At 51.4% G+C, this 23256-nt stretch overlaps 1 protein-coding gene across 8 annotated transcripts in view; it reads left to right on the top strand.

Moving 5' to 3' along the window:
- Iqsec1 (IQ motif and Sec7 domain ArfGEF 1) overlaps window positions 1–23256 on the top strand; it is a 341513-nt gene that overhangs the window by 219944 nt on the left and 98313 nt on the right. Inside the window, exon 1 of one of the 8 annotated variants that reach the window (XM_028854660.2) lies at window positions 14872–15715. The exons of 6 other annotated variants lie outside the window; for them this stretch is intronic. In XM_028854660.2, coding sequence (XP_028710493.1) covers window positions 15648–15715 — 68 coding nt within the window. In that variant the 5' untranslated portion in view covers window positions 14872–15647. Of the gene's footprint in view, window positions 1–14871; window positions 15716–22273; window positions 22370–23256 lie in introns of those variants that run through there. One more of the 8 variants, XM_037203914.1, reaches the window with a different exon arrangement.

Genomic DNA, 23256 nt, shown 5'->3' with positions numbered 1-23256 from the left:
CCGGGGCTCTCAGCATCCAGCAGTGGTGTAGTGCCCCTCACCTAACCTTGGTGAGTTAGGAGCCACTGCTTCAGCTGTGGGATTCCAGTTCCCCAGGCGAGGAACCTCAAGGGGGCCCCTGCCCTGTCATGGCTGGCCTTGTAGCCTCTCCTCTGAGCACTCTGGTAGACAACATACCAGTTGTCCTCTTACTTCCTGAAGCCTGCGCTTTAGAAACTAACATGAAAGACTTCTCCCCAAACCACGGCATCATGTAGAGGCTTAGAGGGTTCCTGGGGCATGGCTGGAAAAGGAGAATGGCAGGGCTTTGAGGCAACATAGGCACTTCCAGCTCACCAGATCTCAGGTCTTGATTCCTACAGGGGAAGTTCTGTCCATCAGGAGTGGGGCAGTCTGAGTGGGGGCCCTGCAGACTCATGGGAATCCATACAACCCTTTAAGGGTATGAACTCTCTCCCTGTCACTGAGATGTAGATATTAAGTGTTTGTGCTATCTCAATGAATGACAGTCTGTCTAGTGAATACTGCTGTGTCGGACTTGTGACTTGGTGACAGAGAGCTTGCATAGCAGGCCCAAGGCCAAGGTTCCATTCCTAAAACTACATGACAGGTAGGAGGATGGGGACCATAATGAAGAAAATAAGGGGCCTAGAGAGAAGGGTCAGCAGTAAGAGTTGGGAGGCTCACAATAGCTGTTAACTTCAGCTCCAAGGGATCTGACACTCTCCCATGGACTCCACAGGCAACTATACACACACACACACACACACACACACACACACAGAGTCTTAGTTACTATCACTGTGAAGAAACATCATGACCAAGGCAACTTATAAAAGAAAGCATTTAACTGGGACTTGCTTTCAGTTTCAGAGGGTGAGTCCATGACCATCATGGCCAGGAGCAAGGCAGGCAGGTAGGCATGGCACTGCAGCAGTAGCTTACATCTTATCTGCAAATTGGAGACAGAGAGAGTCAGACTAGGCCTGGTGGGCTTTTGAAACCTTAAAACCCACCCTCAGTTGCAACAAGATCACACCTCCTAATCCTTCCCAAAACAGTTCCATCAACTAGGAGCAAGCATTCAAATATATGAGCCCATAGGAGTCATTCTCATTCATACTAGTAGACACACTCATACACAGAGACAGACAAATGTGCACACATGTGTGCATGCACATGTGTGCGTGTGTGTGTGTGTGTGTGTGTACACACACACACACACACACACACACACAAATTTCGGAAAACTTACAAAAAAGAAAGAAAGGAAGGGAGGGGGAGAGAGAGAGAAAAGAAAGGAAAGAAAGAAAGAAAGAAAGAAAGAAAGAAAGAAAGAAAAAGAAAGAAAAGAAAGAAAATAAGAAAACCAATGTGGTTGGTTCCCCATATTTCAGACTAGAAAGAAGTTTGGGAGCAGAAAGATTAAGTTACTTCCCTGATGTCACAGAGGTGGCATGCAATCAGTTTACCTAGGCTAGCCTGCTTTATTCATTATCCATGCCAATTAAAGCTTCCTGGCTCATATAATATTGTTGTTGCTGTGACTACATAACAAATGAATGCAGAGCCTAATGGTTTAAACCAACAGTTCTTTTCTTTTGAACAGGGATAGCTTTATTTACTGTCCCTTGGGGCATTTAAGGCCTGGAGTTGGATTCCTAGAAGCACCCCTGACCTCATCCCCACCCCTGTTTTGCCTATTTGGGCCTCTCCCTGTGATCCAGGCTTCCTCACTCTTAGAGACTGCTACAAAGGGGTGACTGAGAGGAAGAGACCAGTAGGATCTTCTTGTCATTGTGTGGCCAGACCTCACTGCACTGTCACAAGGTCCTGCCCACTGTGGGAGGGCACTGAGACTCTGCACCTCCTGGCCCGGATCAGGGTTCTGGTGGAGCCCATGTGGTAGAATGCAGGTGGTGGGCATTTTCAGAAACAGAGTCAGCCATGGTGATCGCAGCAAGTGACTTTCTTACCATGATGCTGAGGGCCCTGAGCTGAAATGGTCTTAGGAAAGTTGCTGATAGGGAAGATGGGAAAGGGTACCCGAGACCCAGTTGGTCCTTTAGGAAGGTTGCTAATGGGGAGGAAGGGAAAGGGTACCCAAGACCCAGTTGGTCCTCAACAAATGCAGGTGCTCTTATCAGTGAGGTTCTACATTCAGAACAAGGTGACTTCCTCCACGAGAGGGAAGATGCTGAATTATACTGTAAAGATGGGAGATGGGAGAGGGCTTACCAGGCTCATAAGAAAAGGCAGTGTAGGGACTGAAGAGATGGCTCGGCAGTTAAGAGCACTGACTGCTCTTCAAGAGGTCCTGAGTTCAATTCCCAGCCACCACATGGTGGCTCACAACTCTCTGTAATTAGATCTGGTGCCTTCCTCTGGCTGGCAGGCATACATGCAAGCAGCACACTGTATACATAATAAATAAATAATTTTTTTTAAGATTTATTTATTTTGTATACGGTGTTCTGCCTACTTGTCAGAAGAGAGCACTAAACCTCATTATAGATGGGTTGTGAGCCACCATGTGGTTACCAGGAATTGAACTCAGGACCTCTGGAAGAACAGCTAGTGCTCTTAATCTCTGAGCCATCTTTCCAGCTCAAATAAATAAAAGAGCCGGGTGGTGATGGCACACACCTTTAGTCCCAGCACTCGGGAGGCAGAGCCAGGCAGATCTCTGTGAGTTCGAGGCCAGCCTGGTCTACAGAGTGAGATCCAGGACAGGCACCAAAACTACACAGAGAAACCCTGTCTTAAAAAAGCCAAACAAACAAACAAACAAAAAAATCTGACTTGAAAACAAACAAACAAAAAGGCCAGAGGCAAGGAAGGGAACAGAGGGTCATGGAGCCACTTGGGAGTTGGGGAGTCATCAGGAAAGGAAAAGTGAGCTGAGAGCCGAGGCAGGGAAACTCGGCTCTGGACAAGGCCTGCACAGCCATATCCCTTCCCTTGGGTGGTTCTGCCTCAGGACAGCGTGATTATTGGTGCTCAGGCAGTGCCCCAGCACTTGGTGCACTGGAACAGAAGTAGGAAGGGGCCTCCAGATGCCCCTTGGCTTCCATGAGTGACGTGAGATTCATGCAGCATCCCTGCTCTATGTGGGAATCCAGAGTCTGCTCACGGGGCTGAAGAGGAGCCCTGCAAAAGGAGTCTGCTGCAGGGCAGTGAAGAGTGTTCCGGGCTCTCGCCAGCTGCCCTCCCATTTCAGGCACTTTGGCCAGACTTCTGGCCAGTGTATTTTGGAGGTGTGGGGGTGGGCAGGTGGGAGATTCAGTAGAGGGTCAGCTTGGCTGAACTGCCAGGGGCTGGGAAAAGCTGTTCTGGCACAGCTCCAGCCTAATGAAGGAATACAAGGTGGGCAAGGGTGGAGAGGGGAACCCGTGTCCTCTGGGGACACAAGGGTCTCCTGGCCTTTCTAGTCTTACCAGCTTACCCAGTGACACATGGAACTAGCCTCTGGGGTGAGGCACTATGAGCCAGGCCAGACTCTGGCACTGTCCTCTGTGTTGGCAATTTCACTGTGGTAGTGAGGTGGAAAGGTGGTATTGAATTCAGGGAGACCTGATGCATAGGGACATTGTTGCGGGCCAAGACCTCACTGAGTTACAAGAGACACTTGCTGCCTTTGACCACTGCCAAATTGAGCAGCAGGAAGATCATGCCAGCCCAGATGCCCTGCTGATGCAGAGAAGAACCCTTTTCCTGTTGGGGCCTGCAGTGTATTGACTTGGCATCCTCCTAACTTCTCGTGTTGGAGTCATAACCCCAACTCCCTCAGAATGTAACATGGTTTGGAAATCGGGTCTTTAAGGGAATTAAGATAAGATGAGGTAATTAGGGTGGACCCTAGTCCATCTCAGTAAAGGGGACTCTTGCCTGCCTGTGCATCAGCTGGGATGGCATCATTTTCCTGCCTTTAGGTGCTGACTGAACCATGGGCTCTGAGGCCCGCTCTTGTCAACTTTGTAATCCTGTGAGTGGGTGAGTGGATGGATGGATAGATAGATGGATACACAGCGGTACAGACATACACATGTGCATATAAATATAATAATGCTGTGCTGGCTACAAAGCAGGGAGAGGGGTCCCAGAAGAAGCCAGCCCTTCTGGCACTTGGTTTAAACTTCTGCAGAACTCAGAGGAAAGGGGTTTTTCCTACCAACCTCCAGGCTGTGCTGGAGCAGAATCATTACGAAGAGCAGAGCCCTGCCTCTTACACTCCTGGAAACAGGGAAGCCAGAGTTTGAGGGGCCACATCCAGTACCTACCTCATGGCAGACAGCAGGAAGGAAAGGAAGACTGAGAATAGGGTTCATAATCTCAAGATACTCACCCCACCCCTAGGATAACAGTGTTCCTCCATTAAGGGGCTGGGCCTGAAGGATCACATCACTTTTTCCAACACTATTGCTCTGGGGTTGGGACATAAACTTGGGAAACACATTCAAACCATAGTATAGTCCTTCCAAACCAGTCCTGGGCTTCAGTCTTGCTCTGTGACGTGGGTATGAGGCCCCATCTCCAGCTTATCCCGAGGCTGTGGAGCACAGGGCACGTGTACAGACCCAATCAGTGCAGAGTCCACGTGCTCTTGTGTGTGGAGGCATCGGGGAGGCGGTAGAGCATTGGCCCAAACATGGAATTTAGGGGGATGCCAAAACACCCAGCCACCAAGTAAACAACACCGTGACTTGAAGCAGGCACAAGCTGTGGTTTGTCTCACCACCCTATCATTGTGTAATGGGAGCGGTCAAGAGGCCGCCAGTGTCCAGGCCTGAGGCCCTTGGGTGCCTGCAGGACTGGCTTCCAAGGGTGATAGTGACATGTGAGCAGATCCAGAGTGTAGGCTGTACAGAGCTTCACTAACTCAATTCCCTGCCTCAGAGCATGAGAGGCACCTTGGTGAGTGGTGTGTAGAGGTATGTAGTACATAGAAGTATGTGGTACATAAGGGTACGTGATACCTAGGTGTGCACAGAATAGAGGAATGTATGATACAAAGTAGTGCCTAATACAAAGAGATATGTGGTGTCTGGATGCTTGGTCTACAGGGGTGTGAGGGGGTGCACAGTTTCCTTATGTATCAGACTTCAGTGGCCCCAACTCGTGTTCTTGCTGGCCCTAAGCTGCCCCGTCTGTGTCCTACAGGACAGGTAGACAAGCCACAAGTAGGGTTCCTTGTGCAAGGGTCAGCTGACTGTTGTCCTTAGCAGGCCACTGTGGAAATGCACACTGCCTTTAAAGTTTGTGTGTATGGCAGATGAGTCAGGAATTGGGGGTGGGGTGTCGCTAGGTCAGCTGAGAGCTCTCCTGAGGTCTGAAGAGGAGCCGGTCTCCTTGAGTCAATACAAATGTCCTGCTGTGATTATGTCCCAGCATGTCCTTACTTTAGGAAAGACACCCTATAGTAGTAGGGCCTTGGAGTGGCTGACACTCAAAGGTTGAGTGTATGTATGTACATGTTTACATGTGTGTGTGTAACAAAGGCCCATGCTAAAGCATATGGCTAAAACACTGCCCAGGGAGAGAACCCAAGAGGGACTGCCCTGGGGCTAAGCTTAGCCCTGAGTCTTCTTGCAACTTTCCCAAATCTGCACTTGACAAAGCTCACAGCAAAGGATAGAGTTCAGAGGGCCAGTGGGACCTGCTCTTATTCTAGATGCTGCTGGAGCCCCATACCTCACACCTCCTCTCTCTCAGGCCTCAGTTCCAGGGCCTTCCTTGTCACTTTGTCTAAGGCAGTGCCACTGTCTACTCCCCCTCCATATGACCCTGCTTTGTTTTCTTGGTTGTCTTCTCCACCCTGGCAAGATACCTAATTTGGTTGCTTAGCACCTGAGTTTTTTGTCCACTGCTTCCTGATATCAGCTCCAGGAATAATGGATGAGTTAACTAGTCCAGGGCCAGAACCTGGAGTCTGGTCCCACACTTACCACATGTCCTGCCCTTCTGAGAACCTTGGTGCTGTTCTCTGTATCCAGCTAGGAAGCTTTTGAGTTGTACAGAAAGTGGGGAGTCCCCCACTAAGCCGTCTCTTCCACCTGTCAGGGCTACTTCAAGCTCCTGAGCCTGGTTGGGATGACCCTTCCCCCACCTCAGGCTGGTCACTGCTCTCTGGTCAGCAGAAGGTTGTAGCCTTCGAGGAGATAGCTGTGGTCAGGGTCATCAGCAGCACATGGAATTGGCCGTGGTCAGAGAATTCAGTGGCACGTGAAGGTCAAGTCAGCAGCACGCTGGCAGGAAGTGTATCAGCTGAAACTCAGTAGTGTCTTCTAGTTTTCATGGTAACCTTCTACTTGCAGCAAGGACACTAGTTTTTCCACTGAGAGGAGGGAGGTAATGTAGCAGGCTTTCTTGGACTGCCAGCCTCCAAATCATGACACGGAGACATTATTAATTATGAATGCCTGGCCTTAGTTTAGGCTTGTTTCTAGCTAGCTTTAAAAAAAAAAAAACTTAAATTAACCCATTTCTATTAATCTGTGTGTTGCCCCAAGGCTCGTTTACCTCATCTACATACTGTCCATCCTGCTTTCCTGCTTCCTTCGTGGCTGGCTGGCCCCCAGCTGGGTGGCACTAATTTTCTCTCTGCCCTCCAGCCCTGCCTATCCCTCCTCTGCCTAGGTATTGGCCATTCAGCTTTTTTTTAGACCAATCATATGCCTTAGGAAGGCAAGGTGAAATAGCAGCACATCTTTACATAGTTAAACAAATGCAGCATAAACAAAAGCAACACATCTGTACATAGTTAAACAATTATTCTGCAACACAAACAAATGTAACACATCTTCACATAGTTAAGCAAATATTCTGTTCCACAACATTTCCCCCTTTTTGTTTAAACAAAAAGAAAAGTTTTAGCTTTAAAACAGTAAAACAATATACAATAAGAACAATTATCAAGTAAGAATTACATTTACAATATCCAGTTCATTTGTATTTGGCAAATCCAGATAAAATACACCATTATTTATCCTATCTTAGTGAGTCCAAAGTTTTGTACCTAATTTACATTCTACCATAACTAAGGAAAACTGTAACTATAACTATCTAGTCATTGACTCCATCAAAGACCCCAGAAGGATATAATATTACCTGAGTAAACAGGAAGTGCAGTGCAAGCCACTTCCAAAACTATAGAAATGACAGGAACATCTGGCTGCCTGGACAGTCACCCAAGGTGCCTCTGCAACATTGAGGCATCCATCTTCAGCTTACAGGCCTAGACCATCTGGCAGACTTTTCTATGAAGCAGAAATTTTGAAGGACTGTCCCGCCTTGTCTTGGCAAAGTTCAGCAATTACTTTCTTTTGTGTCCTGCATGTCCAGTCATATATATACTATCAGCAGTCAAGGCAAAGTCAGTTTATTGCCCAAATGGCTAGCTTTGCCACAGTGAAAGCAAGCTCCATATGGAGACTCTTCGATGCTCATCATCCTTTTATGAAGTAGATTGTTGCTGCCAGGAGCAGATGTGTCTCACTGTTATGAAAAGCCTTAGGTTATTAAACATCTTAAACATCATATTCTGTAGGTCTCTGAAGTATTTAAAGATCACCTATCTATCGAAAAATATATCTGTTTAACCTTGAAAACATACCTAACATAACTCAAAGTTTGATTATTATAGATGACTAACTACTAATCTGTATTTTTTAATTATACATTACATTTTAAAATGAGCTGTATAAGCACAATACCCTAAACAAGAGTAGAAACATACATATAGTATACCAAAAATAACTTTAAATTTGTATCAGTATACCAGAATCCATACCAATGTAAAATATTTGAGGTTAATAGTTGTCTTTTTATCCTATATACCTATATTCCCCTCTAAACAATGACAAATACCCATAACCCACCAAAATGACCAAAAACCACCTGCCCCACCTCTTGGGAATGTGGGTGTTGTGTTCTCTAGACTGCTTCTTGTTGTCTGGAGGCATCTTTAGGAAACCCTGAGAAAATTGAGATAATGGTCAAGTACTAAGAAAACTAGCTATAACATTTGTTGTCAGTCTCAGAACTGTTTCCATATAGAGGGATCAGTATATACATCATCTGTGTTGTAGTTTTTCTTGGTTTGTTTCTTTATGTAGCCAAGATCAGGAGGTCTCCCCCGATCAAAACTGATCTGTATTCTGAAGGAATTCACAGCCTTTCGTGTCCTGTAGAAACAAAAGCATAACCTCTCCTCCAACACAGTACATTTTCTGTACTTCCATTTTAAAGTTAAGATATCCCTAAAGTATCTAGGCTGGTTTAATTTGTCAGTCCCTTTTACAATCCAGTGTCTCTCAGCAGCTGTCATTCGCTTGTCAGCATTCAAAAAATTCAAAGTCAACACAGCACCATACAGGATCCAGACTCCAAATGTATTTCCCATCTTTCTGTGGCTTTTTTCTTTTATATTAAAGACTTTATTATTTTTAAGCTATTTTTATATGACTATCTATGCCTATCTTAAGCACCTAAGCACATTTTTAAGCACACTATAACCTTTTTAGAGTTTTTGTCTAGACCTGTCTTTACTGCATATCTGTAGCCTTTTCTGACCACATGAGCCAAACCGTAAACTTGCCACTTGACTTTGTGCTGGCGGCTGGCTGTGCCCAACTTGGGTCTGTGAGAGCCAAGCTTTATGACCCCTGGGCCTGACAGAGAGCTGAGCTTAACTGGAGCTGCCTTTAACCACCCCAGCTCCAGGAAGTTGGTGCCCTCACTGTGGCAGACATTTTTATTTAGCTTCTTGTTTCTACTTAATGTGCTGGCTGCTCAAGTGCTCTCTGTACGGCAGAGCCACACCGCTGTACACTGTGAGCATCAGGCTACTAGGAAGCCGTGTCATTTTTCCCCCCAGATTTCTCAGGCCCTACATAGAAATATATACCCCACATTAGGTACCAAATGTGGCAGGCTTTCCTGTACTTCCAGCCCCAAACCATGACACAGAGACTTATTATCAATTATGAATGCACAGCCTTAGCTTAGGCTTGTTTCTAGCTAGCTTATTTTTTTTACTTGAATTAACCCATTTCTTTTAATCTATGTACTGCCTCAAGACTCGTTTTCTTCACCTACATACTGTCCATCCTGCTTTCCTGCTTTATATCTGGCTGGCTGGTCCCCATTTTCTGTCTACCTGCCAGCCCTGCCTATCCCTCCTCTGCCTAGCTATTGGCCATTCAGCTCTTTATTAGACCAATCAGGTGCCTTAGTTAGGCAAAGTAAAACAGCAACACATCTTTACATAGTTAAATAAATATTCTATTCCACAACAAGGTAAAGTTTCTTTTTAACATGAACATGCTCAGTTGGGACAGCCAACTCCCTTTCCACTTTGTGCACTGTTAACTTCGTTACTAGAATCTGAAAGCTGCTTGGCAGGGTCTGCGCAGGACTCCAGAGTCAATCAGGCAGCTACCTGCAAGCCAGCATGGGCTTCCCCACTCTCTCCACACCATGCTTTGTGTTCCATTTTCTAAATCAGCTCTGAAATGTCACCACTGTCACTGTGGTTTTTGTTCATTCTGGTCATGTGGTAGAAATACAGATGGCTGTCCTCTCCTCCCCTTGTCTTTTCTCCCTTTCCCTCCCCTTTCCTCTCCACCCTTCCTTGCCTTCCCCCTCCCAGGGTGACATGGAATTCACTATGTTGTGAAGGCTGGCCTTGAACTTGCAAGGGTGTCCTGCCACAATCTCCTTAGTGCTGAGAGTCCAGACTTGAGCTGCCCTCCTGGAATTTTTTTTTTTTTTTTTGTCTCAATCTTTACATGCCCCTTCAGGGCATCCCACCTTCAGGATTGAAAGATCATCTTCCATAGATGTGCTTTAATCTATCTTTCTGTCTAGATAGCTCCTGCCAACAGGAGAGAGCCCAGTCTCTCCTCATGGACCCAGGCTGATGCTGTAAGTGAGGTGGTTTTAAAATAAAACGTGAAATCACTAGGATGGTCCACTGAGAGAGTCAGTATCTGAAGGGACCAGTGAGGAGGAGGTCACAGAGGAGCCTCTATAGCCAGCTGGCCTGTGCAGGTGTGAGTGTGTGTGTGTGTGTGTGTGTGTGACAGAGACAGAGAGGCAGAGAGAGACAGAGAGAAACAGAGCAAAGGATGGGAGAAACAGGAGGTAAGGAGACCAGAGAGGAGGTGAAATCTCGAGGAGGACACAGCAGCCCTCAGAGAAGGGGACTTGCAGGCGCGCGCGCGCACACACACGCACGCACACACACACACTCCAGAAACTAGTTCCTGGCCATCCAGAAGAGCAACTTTCCTCTTTTATCTGAGTGGGCTACAGATTGAGCGCTGCTGTCAACAAGCCTGGCTAGGGCAGACACTGAGAAAGACTTCCATGGTGACTCAAAAGCTATGTTACATGGTGGCTGCTTTAGAGCAAAATTCTCAGGCTCAGTTCTTAGATGTACTATTCGAACAATGTGTGCATATATCCAGACCTCTCTACACCTTTGTCTCTTTCCCCGATAGCAGAGTAATAGAGCCACTTTCTAGCAGTGGCTGGGGTGCGTGAGTTTGCAGCATAGAGCACTGGCTTCAGTGAGCAGGCAGTGAGTGCTCTCAGGGAGAGGCCCCGCTGCTACCATTGGCACAGCCACAACTCCATCCCTAGGAGTGTCCAAGGGGAGGGGAGGGGAGCGGCAGCCTACCGAGTCAGAGCTCCCAAATTCACCTTGAGGAGGGTGCCCATGCCTCACCACCTCCTACTGGCTTGGTTTCCACAAGGTCCCTGGATTCCCCTTTCTCCTTGTTTTGTGGGTGAAGGTGCAGGTGGGGAAGAGGCTCTGGGGAACTCAGGAATTAGCTCAGCAACATGACAGGACCAGGGTCTCAGCCAGGGCCTTGCCAGCAACTGGATCTGCAGTGTCATTGCTGTGTGACCTCGGGCAAGTCATAGCACCTCTCTGAGCCTCTCTGCCTCCAACCAGGCCAGAGAAGAATTGGGATAGGGCCTCTGTTGCTTGGGATGCCCTATTTCCCTATGCTGAAGATGGGGAGGACCAGAAGGGCTAACTCGAGTTTCCACTGATGGCTCATGGCAGACCCTGCCTCCCAGGCTCCACCTGCTGCTGTGTCCAGCTGGTCCTGGGCTCTGTTTCTGTCCTGATACCATGTAGAAGTTATGTTACCAAGTTTCTTGAGTGACCATGGCCCAGGATCGGCTCCCTCGTGGCTGTTCGTGGCTGTCTGTGCTCCTGCCCTTTCCCAGTGACAAAACTCCATCTGATCATGCAATTGTCCTCAAACTTCCTGTCTGTCCAGCCCCTGGGGACGGCTGGAAAATAGCCTAGATCGTGAGTAGGCCCTGGCTCCAGACCCCACCCCGGATCCATGCTCAGCAGGTCACGTCCCCTCTCTGGATTTCAGTTTCCTCACTGGCAGAATGAAAGGCAGAGGGAGCAGGTGAGAGAACTGCTCTTTCACGAATTCAGCTGTTACTCACTAGCCCCTGCTCTGGGCTACCCGCTAAGTTAGGGCAGGAAGAACTGACACATAGCCCCCCCACCTCTTCCCTCAACTCTCCCAGTCCAATGTTTTCAGTTGTGAAGTGGCCCAAAGAGGCCCCAGGCATCCCTAGAGCTGGAGCAATCAGGGGTAGCTTCCTGGGGGAGGTGGCCCCTAGGTCTTGAAGGGTAAGAAGCTGCAGAGACTGCAAGTGACTAGCTTAGATGTTCATTATCTCGCTTATTACTCACCAGACCTGTGAATTGAAATGAAGGTTTATTGCCTACACCTAAAAATCACCTCTGCTATCCTCACCCTCTGAGCAGGATGCTCACCCACCATCCTCCTGGCATGGTTTCTGTCTGCCAAGGTGTATAATCCCTGAGCTAAAACCTGCCCTCAGGCTCAGTTTCTGGTGGTGACCACCTCTCAGGGAACAAATGGGACATTTTCTGTGCCTGGGTGGTGGTGACTCCGCGGGCCATATGAGTCAGGGTTGAGGGTGAGGGCAGCTCTCCGCAGTTTCCATGCAGACCTGCCCTCCTTCCCCACCCCATGCTGTGCTGTGACTCCCTGTGCCTCTCTGGGGATCTTGGGAACATTCCTTCCGGAGCACCACCCACCCTCAATCTTCAGTCTTCTATGGCAGCCAACCCTCATGGAGTACATCCCATCCCAGCCCACATTGCCCTGGACCATAACAGCGAGAGGTTACCTCACATCCCTAGGGTCACTCAGTTCTATATTGCCACTCTGCCTTGTGGGCAGGATGGTGAGGTTCTCACTCCAACACTTCAGTGGGGAGTGGGCAAACTGAGGCTCAGAGAGGCATGGTACCTCAGATATGGACAAGGAAGTCCAAGATGAGTAAAGAGTCTGTCCTGTTCCCAGGAACAAGCCTCTGCAGGGCAGAGGTGATATCCATGGTCAAGATATCTTAGTGCGTGTCCTCGGTTTCCTCATCCCTAACATGCCCAGGCTGGGGTTCAGCCCAGTAGAGCGTGCACAGTCCCTGGGTTCCATTCCCTGCACTGCGAAAGAGAGAGGAGGGAAAACGGTTACCAACCGCCCAGGCTGGAGGGGACAAGGAAGCAGGTATGGAAATGGTCAGGGAGCCCAGCACACCCCCAGATCATGCTGTTGGGTGCTCCGTGTGACAGCTGCTGCCCCACTCAGCTCCCTAGTGCAGCGAGATAGATGCTTGTGGATGCAAAAGCAACTCCTGACCCAGGCTGGGCAAGCGTGGTGGCCATAGGTCTGTGGCAGAGCATGAGTGAGGCCCATCTCCAGCAAATAGGAATGAAGGAAGATGGCTCCTCCACTGAGGTATAGGATGCAGCTTGTGAGATTGGCCCCTCTGGTAGACTTACTAAATTCCTCTCCGTCCTCAGTCTCAGCCCGAGTATCCCTCCAGGCACTCTTAGCTCTTCAGATAGTCTCCTGAAGCCCCTAAGGCAAGAAAGCAGCCTTCAGAGAAACTGGAGAGGTGGTCGCCTTGGGAAGCCATGCCAATTCTAGGCCTAGCTTACTGGCTAGGAAGTGGGCAGACATAGAACTCATAGTAAGGAGGAGAAGAAAGTATAAAGAAGGATGCAGTGGGGCCCAAGCTCTCTAGGGGTGTTGATGTCAGCCCCCCACAGGGTCCTAACCTCTGGTACCTGACAATGGCAACCTCTGTCAGATCAGCTTTGGGGCACAAAATGCATCCTGTCCTCTCTAGCAGGTAGCTGCCCTGGCTGGCATCTGCTACAGAGCAGGTCTGTAAGGTGCAGTTAACAAATATCTGTACCCCCAGCTAGTGACAAGTATCCATGGTGCTAAGTAAGCCTAGGACCAGAACATCTGTCCTAGAGCTGAGGGACTAAGTAGGAAAGTCAATCCTGGTGGGCAGTCTGGGCAACACAGATTCTTAGAAATGGATAGAAGCCTGGGGACCACACGAGACACAAAGTGCTGACAGGAAGGGAGAGAAAGCTGCTGTGGCAGTTGACATCCCTTTATCTTGGGCGGTGTGGGGACCAGAGGCTGACCTCGGGCAAAGGAGAGAGAGGGAGGTGCTGGATAGAGGGATGGACAGGAGTGATAGATGGATGGATGATAGGTAGATGGAAGATGGATAAATGGATGGATGGGAGGAGGATGGATGGATGGATTGATAGATGGTGGATAGATGGAGGATCGTATGTAGATGGACTGACAGGGAGTGGGTAAATGGATGGATAGAGGATGGATGATGGATAGGTGAGTGGATGGTTGGTAGATGGATGATGGGTGAATGGGAGGATGATTGGTGGATGGAGGATGGGAGGATGATGGGTAGGTAGATGGATAATGCATGAATGAAGGGATGCATGAGTAGATGGATGGTGGGTAGATAGAGGATGTGTAAATGGAAGATAGATTTGGTCGGAAGATGATGGATAGATTAATGGATGATAGAAGGAAGGAAAAGGAAGAAGAAAGAAGAGAGGTAGATGAAGGTTTACACAGAAAGAAGAGGAAATCAACAGATGAAAAGCTCGCTGAGTGGTGATAAATGGAAGGGAGGGAGGGAGAGCGAGAGCAGGGGAGGAAGGAGGAGATGTGTTGGATATGTTAACCGAGAGCCCACAGGTGGTACACTGGAGAGACAGGTGCCCAGGTGAACAGTAGGAAGTGTGAAAGGAGTTGTCTCTACCCAGCGTGGCACTGAGAAAGCTCAGCTCAGAGCATTCCCAACAAGCCGTGTGTGCTGCAGAGAGAGGCTGGTCGGATGAGCTCTGTCTCAGAGTTTCCTTAGGTCAGGGGCTCCATACAGGGTGGGCAGCCTGAAAGGGCAGCAAGCCTCCTTGTACTGGTGTTCAGTAGAGGCTGGGCAGGGCTTCTTATGGGCTCTGATGTCATTCAGGGCCTGTAAGAATGGTTTATAAAGTTTTCTGAGGTTTTGTTTTGTTTGGTTTCGTTAGGTTTTGGTTTTGTTTTGTTTTGTTGGCTTCCAGAACCCCCAGGGAGGCCTTTGTTGAGAGCCATCTCATTTTCAGATCAAAAGTTTGGTCTCAGTTTGGAGAGTGGACAGTCTGCAGTTATGGGACCTCTGCTGTGGGAATCAGGTTGGAATCAAAGCAGGATTGTGACTTGTGTAGGCCAAAGCCAGAACCCAGGGACAGTGAGGCAGAGCAGTGTCTGCGTCTAGATGGCTCTGCCCTGAGCCTCCAGTGACTTGGTGCTCTGGTGCCCACTGGATGGGACAGTTATTTGCAGGCCCTTGGGCTGCCTGCCCTCTAGGGTCTTCCTGGGGGCTATGGGTGGAAAGAAGCCCTCCAGTGGGTGGTAACACATGAGTCACTGTCCCCGGGGGCCCCTGCCTGGGAAGCCCCAGCTGCCAGTCCTAGGCCAGGCCCTGAGCAGCTGTCAGGTGGGTGGGGCTCCATCTGGGCCCCAGTCCGTAAAGGCCCCAGGGGCCCAGACCCCCATGGTCTGCTTGCTGCCTGGAGGGGCCCAGCCTCGCCCCTGGCTCTGTAGAAGGTTTGTTGGCATTCAGAATCCAGTGCCAGGAACCCAGGCTCAATCCCCCTTCTTTCCTCTCTATCCAGGCTTCTTCCGGAGCTAGCAGCAGAGCAGACCCTTCTCAGTCCTGCGGGCAGGGCTGTAGCCACGGGGCGGTGTTGGGTTTAGGCCTCTGGGGACTGGTGGAGGATGTGGGCCCGCCCTCGCCTCCACAGCCTCCCTCCCTCAGTATTGCCTCTTCAGTCCCACCCTGGCCTCTGGACGCCGCCGCCGCCGCACAGGGCTCTGGGCTCCCAGAGCCCCCACTTTCCCTCACAGTGGACGCCCCCTCCGTCCTGCCCCAGTGACTCATTGCTCCCCTGGCCCTCTGCCACTCCTGTCTCTTGGCAGGCAAGCAGGGGCAAGGTTGTGCTGAAGCCGCGCGCGGGGTCTAGAGTGTGAGGGACGCTCAGTCACCAGGGTCTGGAGCGCCGGTCCGGGATAGCACCGCCAGGAACCCGCAGTAGCCTGGGGGAGCCAGGGCCTCCCTCTCTCTCCCTGTCTTTGGACCTTTTGTTTTTCATCGTCATGAAGAAGGAAGTGACCTGAGAGCCCAAGACAAGAGCCACCCCCTGGCTGGGAGGAGAACCAGGGTCCGGGGCGGTGGCAAGGCCCCCCCAGCCGCTGCACCTCACTGATCCAGGCATGAAGGGTGATGGTGGTGCGGTGTGGGGCCTCATGTGGAAGTACTGCATCTCCGTGAGGACCCTCAGGTACCAGGGGCAGGGTGTGGAGGCGGCTTTGCCCTAGAGGGCCAGGTGAGGGACCTGTGTGGTTTGGAGGTCTGGGAGGGAGCAGGGATGGAAGACAGGAGAGGCTGAACCTGGCACCCTCCAGAGAAATGTGGAGTCGAGTGGCAAGGAGAGGGGCAGGAAAGAGAGTGGACCAACCATCAGGGCATGTGCTGGCTGCTGCCCCCTGGGGAAGACCACTGGAGGTGCAGTGAACAGGGGGCACTTGTGTAACACACCACTGGCTTTGACATGGGACTCCGGTGCCCCCCCGGCCCCCAGGCCTGGCATGCCTGGGTGAGCTGGGCTGTACTCTCTCCTTCAGTGTGTGGTGAGTTTCTCAACCTTCCACATCAGTCCCCTCATGGCAGGGAGCGATGTCCAGAATCAGGTGCCAGGCTGCCCCCTCAGACCTGTGTGTGCACTGACTCAGCCTCTCTGGTGAAGCACCTTGTCCGAAGAGGCTTTTAGGATTCGTGTGAGGATTAAATGTGACCCAGCCCCCACGTGCCAGTAGCCACCAGCTAGTGTCAAGGGTAATTACTGCAGGCACTGTTACATCCGTCACCCTACCTCTTCAGAGGTCTCTAGGAGGTTCCTGGAAGGTGCCCCTGTTTAGAATGAGCGGGGGCTTTAAGAACCCCTGGAGAGACAGACCACCTAGGGACAGGGTTCATCTGGGCAAGGGGGCAGGGGGATGGAATACCTGGGTCTGGCTCCACCTTCTGCCACATTTGATAGGACCTGCCTGGAGCAGGAAGCAGCAAGCCATGGGATCTTAGGCAAGGCTGGGCTTTCTCCTCTGAGGCTGGGACCATAGGGTCTGTAACTTGAATGTAAGAGGACCTAGAAGTGCTACCCCATGGGGATATGCCTTGGTGTTTTACTTCCTACTAGTGTGCATTTTACTGAAAGAGAACGTTGTCTAAAGGATAAAGGAGTAAAGAGCCCTTTCTCTTTCCAGGCTCACTGTCTGGTGCATCAGCTACACAAAATCCCCCTTCCTTCCCCTATCTCCTCCTCCTCCTTTCCCCCCTCTTTTCCCTCTTCCCTCTCTTCTGTTTCCTCGTTCCCTTCTTTCCTACCCTCCTGCCTTCCTCTTTGCTCCACAAAATATTTGTGCTATCATATAAGAAATACTAGTAGCAAAAAACCAGCATAATTCAGAACAAGATGCTGTGCTAATGATAGCAATGACAAGGAACAGAACAGAGGTATTCGGGAGCCTGGGTTTCTGCTGAGCTAAACCCTGCTGAGCTCCCTGGACGCCCAGGGGAAAGGGGACATGCAGCTGCACAGTTCACTCCCACTTTAATAGGAAGCACATGTACAGTAGCCACGGTTGCTCTGCTGCAAGGCAAGCCTGTCCAGAGCCCTGGATGGTGGTGGGCCTCGGGCCCAGACAGATTTAGAGTTTCCAAGCCAACAGCGAGAGGCATTCTGCTTGGACAGGGATGCCAACTGGTTGTGGGAATGGAGAAGCAGAGTCCAGCCCTGGAGTGAGTCACTGGCCACCTTCTGCCTTGGTCCACGATGGACCTCCTTGGGTGGGTAGTTCAGAGGCCAGGCCAGGCAGGGCTGAGGTAGGGCCCCATCGAGTGAGTACCTGATGTTTTGGTCACACCAACTGCACTAGGTTTTCCTGCTTCATTCTTCCCTAGGGTTTCTAGGCTCACTGGAGGAGCCTCAGGCACTGTTGGAGAATGTAGTGGGCCGGCATGGAGAGGGCCCTGTGTCTTGCACTTAGCTGTTGATACAAGTGGTCGGTCTGTGCCTCAGTTTTCTCACCCATAGAATGGGAACATTGTAGAAATTCTTGTGGGAAGTGCTTGTGGCCACTGGTAGTTTGCACTGATTGGTGTCACTTCCTCTTTGGTGAAGAAAGAGCACCTTGGGGTAGATGTGGCACTTTGATCAGCACTGGGTTTGCCCAGTCCTATACTTAGCACCCATAGGTACCGTGTGTCCTGTGTGTTAGCTGAGGAGGTTAGACTGGGGGTGGGGGGTTGTTGTTCATGACTAGTGTATTCTTTCCAGACTCCCACCTCCCATCCCCAGAAAGCTGAGGCCACTCCCCAGAGCCAGCTATGAGGGGAGCCAGCCCAAGCAGGCTCTGGGGCATTCTCAACCCCAGACTGCCAGGGGAGACCCAAATCCGCAAATCTGTGGCGGGGCAGAGCTGGCAGCTGCTGGGGAACAAATTGGAGGGTTGTGATGGGACAGCACATACTTTTCCACTTGCGTCTTCAGATTCCCCTCGGCATGAGCCTGTCACCCCTGGCTGGGTCTCACTCACATCTGGAAAAGCGTGAGGTGAACATAGAGCTCTCGCTGCTGCCGGCCCTGGCTCTCTGCCAAGGGGATCCAAGGTTCCAAGACGAGGTCTTTGTGAGGGCCATGCTGGTTCTTATTGGCTCCTAGTGCGGGGCCATCTGGGTCCAGTGCCCAGGCACTTGGAAGATGTATCTTTGTCTGTTGCTGGACTTTGCTAGGCTGTTCCCACATCCAGGGAGAGGAGCAAACTGAGCCAGATTCCAGGACATGATTAGCTGTGAACTCTAGTGAACAGTGCCAGTGGAGCACATAGGTGTGACACACACACCCACCCTGTCTCCCCTCCTTTCCTTGAGTTTCAGTGGGGGCTGAAGCACTGGGCAGAGAGGAAGAGAAGGGAGCAGAGACTCAGGAGGAGGCACCTGTAGCTGTCACTTGTCAGATGTTGGGTTTTGGGTTTTTTTTATGGGGGGGTTGTGTGTGTGTGTGTGTGTGTGTGTGTGTGTGTGTGTGTGTGTGTGTGTGTGTGTTTTGTTGGTGGTGGTGTTTTTTGTTGTTATTTGTTTTGTTTTTTGATAACCATGCCCCCTAGTCGCTTTACCAATGAGCTTCATCCAGTGACATTAATACTGTAAGTGGCAAACGCTCAACCCTCCTCTCTCTGTGGGTCACCTCCATCCTATACCTCACCTGAGCTTCTCCCCATCAGGTTGTGTTCCCAGCCTGTCTCCCGCATGCCATATTCTCAGTGTGTCTCCCGTCAGACTATGTCTTCAGTGTTATAGTTAGCTTTAGCCGTCAACTTGACGTAAATCTAGAGTCACCTGGGAAGAGGGAACCTCCGCTGAAAAATTACCCCAGATCAAACTGGCCTGTGCCCATGTCTGTGGGACATTTTCCTAACTGATAATTGGTACAGGAGGGCCCAGCGTGCTGTGGTTGATGCCACCCCTAGGGAGGTGGGCCTGTATAAGGAAGGTGACTGAGCAAGCTGGTGAGAGTAAGCCAGTGGCAATGTTCCTCCATGGTCTCTGCTTTAGTTCCTGCCTCCGGGTTCCTGCCTCCAGGTTCCTGCCTCCAGGTTCCTGCCTCCAGGTTCCTGCCTCCAGGTTCCTGCCTCCAGGTTCCTGCCTCCAGGTTCCTGCCTCCAGGTTCCTGCGTGGACTTCCCTCATTTGATGGACTGTGACATGGAAGTGTAACCCAGATAAACCCTTTCATCCCCCATGTTGCTTTTGGTCAGGATGTATCCCAACAGAAGCAAACTAGGACCCCCAGCCTGTTCCCCCAAAGACTTTATCCTTGCCCTGTCTCCCATCAGACTGAATCCTCGGCCCGTCTCCCTCAGGCTCGAGAATCACTATCATGTGTTGGTGTATTTGGCCAAGAAAGATGAGTTTGTCCCTTGAGACCCCAAGAGGTAGTCACATCTCCTGGACCAGGTTGCCCCTGGACACACAGTGCTGGTTATGGTGGGCTCAGAGGAGTAGCCCCGCCCTGAGCCTTGTAGGCCCTTCTCCCCTTCTGCTACAGCTGCCTCTGGGCAGGAGGGCTGGGAGCAGATGGCATCCAGGCCCTGAAAGCATCCCAGGAGCTTTCTGGACAATCAGCCATCTGGTGCCCCCCATGGGAGGCTCTGAGCCTGTGCTCTTCCCATCCTGTGCTGTGCCTGCCTGGGCACCTATGACAAGGGCAACCTCCTTCCCCCTTGGAGCTTCCTCCCGCCTTGCTGCTCTGCCCCTTCCTTCTCTTTGCTGGTTGGTTGGCTCTGCACTATGGGTCCCCGACCTACCTGCTGCCCCACCCTGATGAGCCCACAGTGGCCAGGATTCCCCTGGCTCTGCCCTTCCTGGACACAGCCTAGGCAGTCCAGTGCCCTTGAGCAGGACTTGAGCTGAGTGTGAGTCAGGGGAGAAGACCAGAGGCAGAGTGGAGCCACCTCCTCCTGTCTTTCCTCTGGGTACTGCTCCCGTGCTACTCTCCATTCCCACCTGGGCTCAGCCCTGCAGGTCCCCCTACTAAAATGCTCTGCTCTCTACTCCTCTACTGTGTCTTCAGTTTTGAGACATGGATTTACTGCGTAACCCATGCTGGCTTGGAACTCCCTGGTTTGTAGGGCTGTGCTCCAAGCTAGACCCTACTGAATCTCAGTGCACAAGTGCCGTCCCCTCTGGGTCAGCACGGTGCCAGACCAGAACCTCAGGGGAGATTCTCACAGGCAGCAGCCAACATTGCTCAGAGAGGGTCGCCGTTCACTCTGCAGAGTGGCCCCTGGGGCCTGAGGCCTCCATTTTTCCTTTCTGCCCAAGGCTCTTCTTGGTGATCCATACTAGGTAGCACTGAATCTCGGAGAGCTGCCAGGTGAGCAGGCCAGAAGCAGCCCCACCACATGGGGGAGCACCATCAGGACGGACACAGAGCGTTTGCTGAGTGCCTGCTGTGTGCCAGCTCAGGGCATGCCAGGTGCTTGAGTGCAGCAGTGAGCAAGGTAGAACATCCAGACAGCTGGGAGAGACAGGAGACAGACAGGTGAAGATGTCATCAGCGAGGGGTCACCAGGCAGAGTGGAAGGTGACAATGACAAGCCAGCCAGCCAGAACAGAAGTTCTCATTAGAACTTCTGTCAGGATAAATGGGCCCAAGGTGTGGCAAGCCCATGCCGTGAAAACGCCATCGGCCATAGAGGGAGTAAAACCTCAACCCCAGATACAGCCCAGCTGACCCTGGAAGATATGCCAAATGAAAGAGGCCCATCATGAAGGCCCCATGCTGTCTGACTCTATTCATAGATGGTTCCAGAACAGACATGTCTACAAGGACAGAGAACAGAGTGGGAGCTGCCCTGGCCGTGGAGAGGCATAGGGAAACAGGTATAGGCTTGTTTTGAAAGCAAAGACCAGTCTGAACTTGGGTGTGGTGACAGGCATGAAGATTCTGAAGCATCCTCGGGCTCACTTTAACTGGGTGAATTGCATGGCTCAGGAATGACCCCCGAATGAAATGGCTTCTACAAAATGAAGTGGAATGCCGGGCGTTGGTGGCACACGCCTTTAATCCCAGCACTCGGAAGGCAGAGCCAGGCGGATCTCTGTGAGTTCGAGGCCAGCCTGGGCTACCAAGTGAGCTCCAGGAAAGGCGCAAAGCTACACAGAGAAACCCTGTCTTGATATACCAAAAAAAAAAAAAAAATGAAGTGGAAAAAACAAAGTGGCCTGAGCAGGTAGCCTTGAATGGATATTGACCAAGAGAGCGAGCTGGAGAAGACCTCTGGGCAGAGGGAACGTACAGTGGCGCCGAGGCAGGAGCCACCTGTCTGTTTGCCGTTAGACTCACATTACATTGCATCTGTAGTTGGAGGCCAGGCTGTCAAGCAGGAGTGAGGAAGGAAGTGGGCAGGGCCAGCGCCTGAGGAGGACATGCATGTTTGGGGGGCAGAGAGACATGAAGTTTCTAGACAGTCACTCCACTTCCATGAAGAAATGAGACCACTGCAAGGAGGGAGGCTCATGGCAACCAAGAGATGATGGCCACTGTCTACCTAGGAGACCCTGTCACTCAAGGGACCAAGGGACCCTGTCACTCAAGGGACGACCGCAGTGAGAATTCAGACAAGCATAGCTGCATTCCCCCTGGAGTGGGAATATGGGGTTTGCAGTGTGGGGTGAAAAGCTCCCAGGATGCAGGGCCTGCATGTGGCTTCAAGGAGGCGGGCACTGCCAGCTGGGACAGTGGAGAGGACTCTCCAGTGGTGGCCTTACATGGGGTGGGGGTCTCTGATTCATGGAGGCCTCAGAGAAACCCTCTAGACCCCAGAAGATGAGGACTACCCTACCTTGTCAAAATGACACCCCTGGATCCCACTTAGTCCTGAGCTGGTTTCAAAGTAAGTAGGGCGTTTTCTTCAGGGCGGCCACCTTACTTGGCCTTTGTCGGGCAGGCTCAGACTGGCCCTCAGTGGGACCATGGTACCCATGTGGTCAGAAACCCAGCTGGGGCTTGGCATTCTAAACAAAGCAGGCTGGCCGAAACTCAAGTGGCCCGAAACGCGATCGGTCACAGGAGGCTGGCCAGAGAGCAGCTGCATTATTTATTGTCTGTCCAGCGAGGTTGTTTGAACCAGCTAGGCCTTGAAGGAACCCTCTGGGAAGTATCTTGTACAGGGTGGGTGTGGGCCCCAGGGTGCTCACCCCCTCACCTGGGGCGGGGCTTCCTGGATGCTGGCTGAGCTGGGAGGAAGTTAGACGTCAGGGCTGTAGCGGGGAGGTCCCGTGGTAGGGAAGGGCCTGAGGTCCTTCGTCCCCAGGGCCCAAGGAGGCAGGCCCGTCACTGGCTCCAGGGAGGTCTCGTCTTCCCCTGTGATACCGTGAGTACCATTCGCCTGTGAGGGGCTGGTGACTATCAGCAGTCTTATGGGGTCAGCCGTTGGGACCTCTTGTGGGGGCCTCACACTGTTTCTAGGCGCTGTTTTGGGTAACTGCCTTTCTGTGCCTGGGAGACGCAACATAGGCCAGGCCCTGGAACTCCAGGAGCTTCCCCACAACTGCCAGAGGGCAGCATCAGCTACTGGGGAAGCTCTTCAGGGACTTGAGGCCAGCAGGAGCCTGATGCTGCGCAGGGCCCCTTGGCCTGCCCAACTCCAGGCATGTAAGCCACCCGAGAGAGGGTCCACACCTACTCCACAGCTAAGTCAACTGAGTCCCTTAGGACACAGTGGCTCAGGGCTCCTGCTCTGTGGCCTGAGGCACTTTTCGTCCCCACTGCCATCCTCCCTTGACTTCTCAGAGCATGAAGTTTAGAGACTGGGGCAGACGGGGTCCTAGCCAGGCCCAGTCTGGAGTTCCTGCCTATTAGGGGAAATCAGTGCTGGAAAGATCCTTCCTTGGGGCAGTCCCACCCATGCCCCTAGGTGTTTCCTCCAGATGCCTTGTACCCCACCCCCATCAGGAGCCCCCGACCAGTGACAGTTCCGCCTGTTTCATTTCTTTATTTCATTCTGAGCGAGTCCAGGATAGAACCTGAGGCTCTCCGACCCTGGGGCTGGGAGAGTCTTGGAAGACAGTCCCTGGGTAGCACTGTGCCCCGAGAAATATTTTTCAGTGAGGGGTGCTGGGCTCATCTACATCCCTAGGGAAGTTCCCCTCCTAGCTCCCCTCCATCCTCACGACACCCCAGAAAGGGAGGCTTTCAATGTCGGTTATATGGGAAATCAGCTTCAGAGATGTGGGGACATCTGTCTGGTATCATTCAGCT

This window comes from Peromyscus leucopus, chromosome 3 (genome assembly GCF_004664715.2).
Source record: "Peromyscus leucopus breed LL Stock chromosome 3, UCI_PerLeu_2.1, whole genome shotgun sequence".
In the NCBI taxonomy this organism is placed as follows: Eukaryota; Metazoa; Chordata; class Mammalia; order Rodentia; family Cricetidae; genus Peromyscus; species Peromyscus leucopus.
The sequence above is the reverse complement of the archived record's forward strand: the minus strand, read 5'-3'. Positions and strand labels throughout refer to the sequence as shown.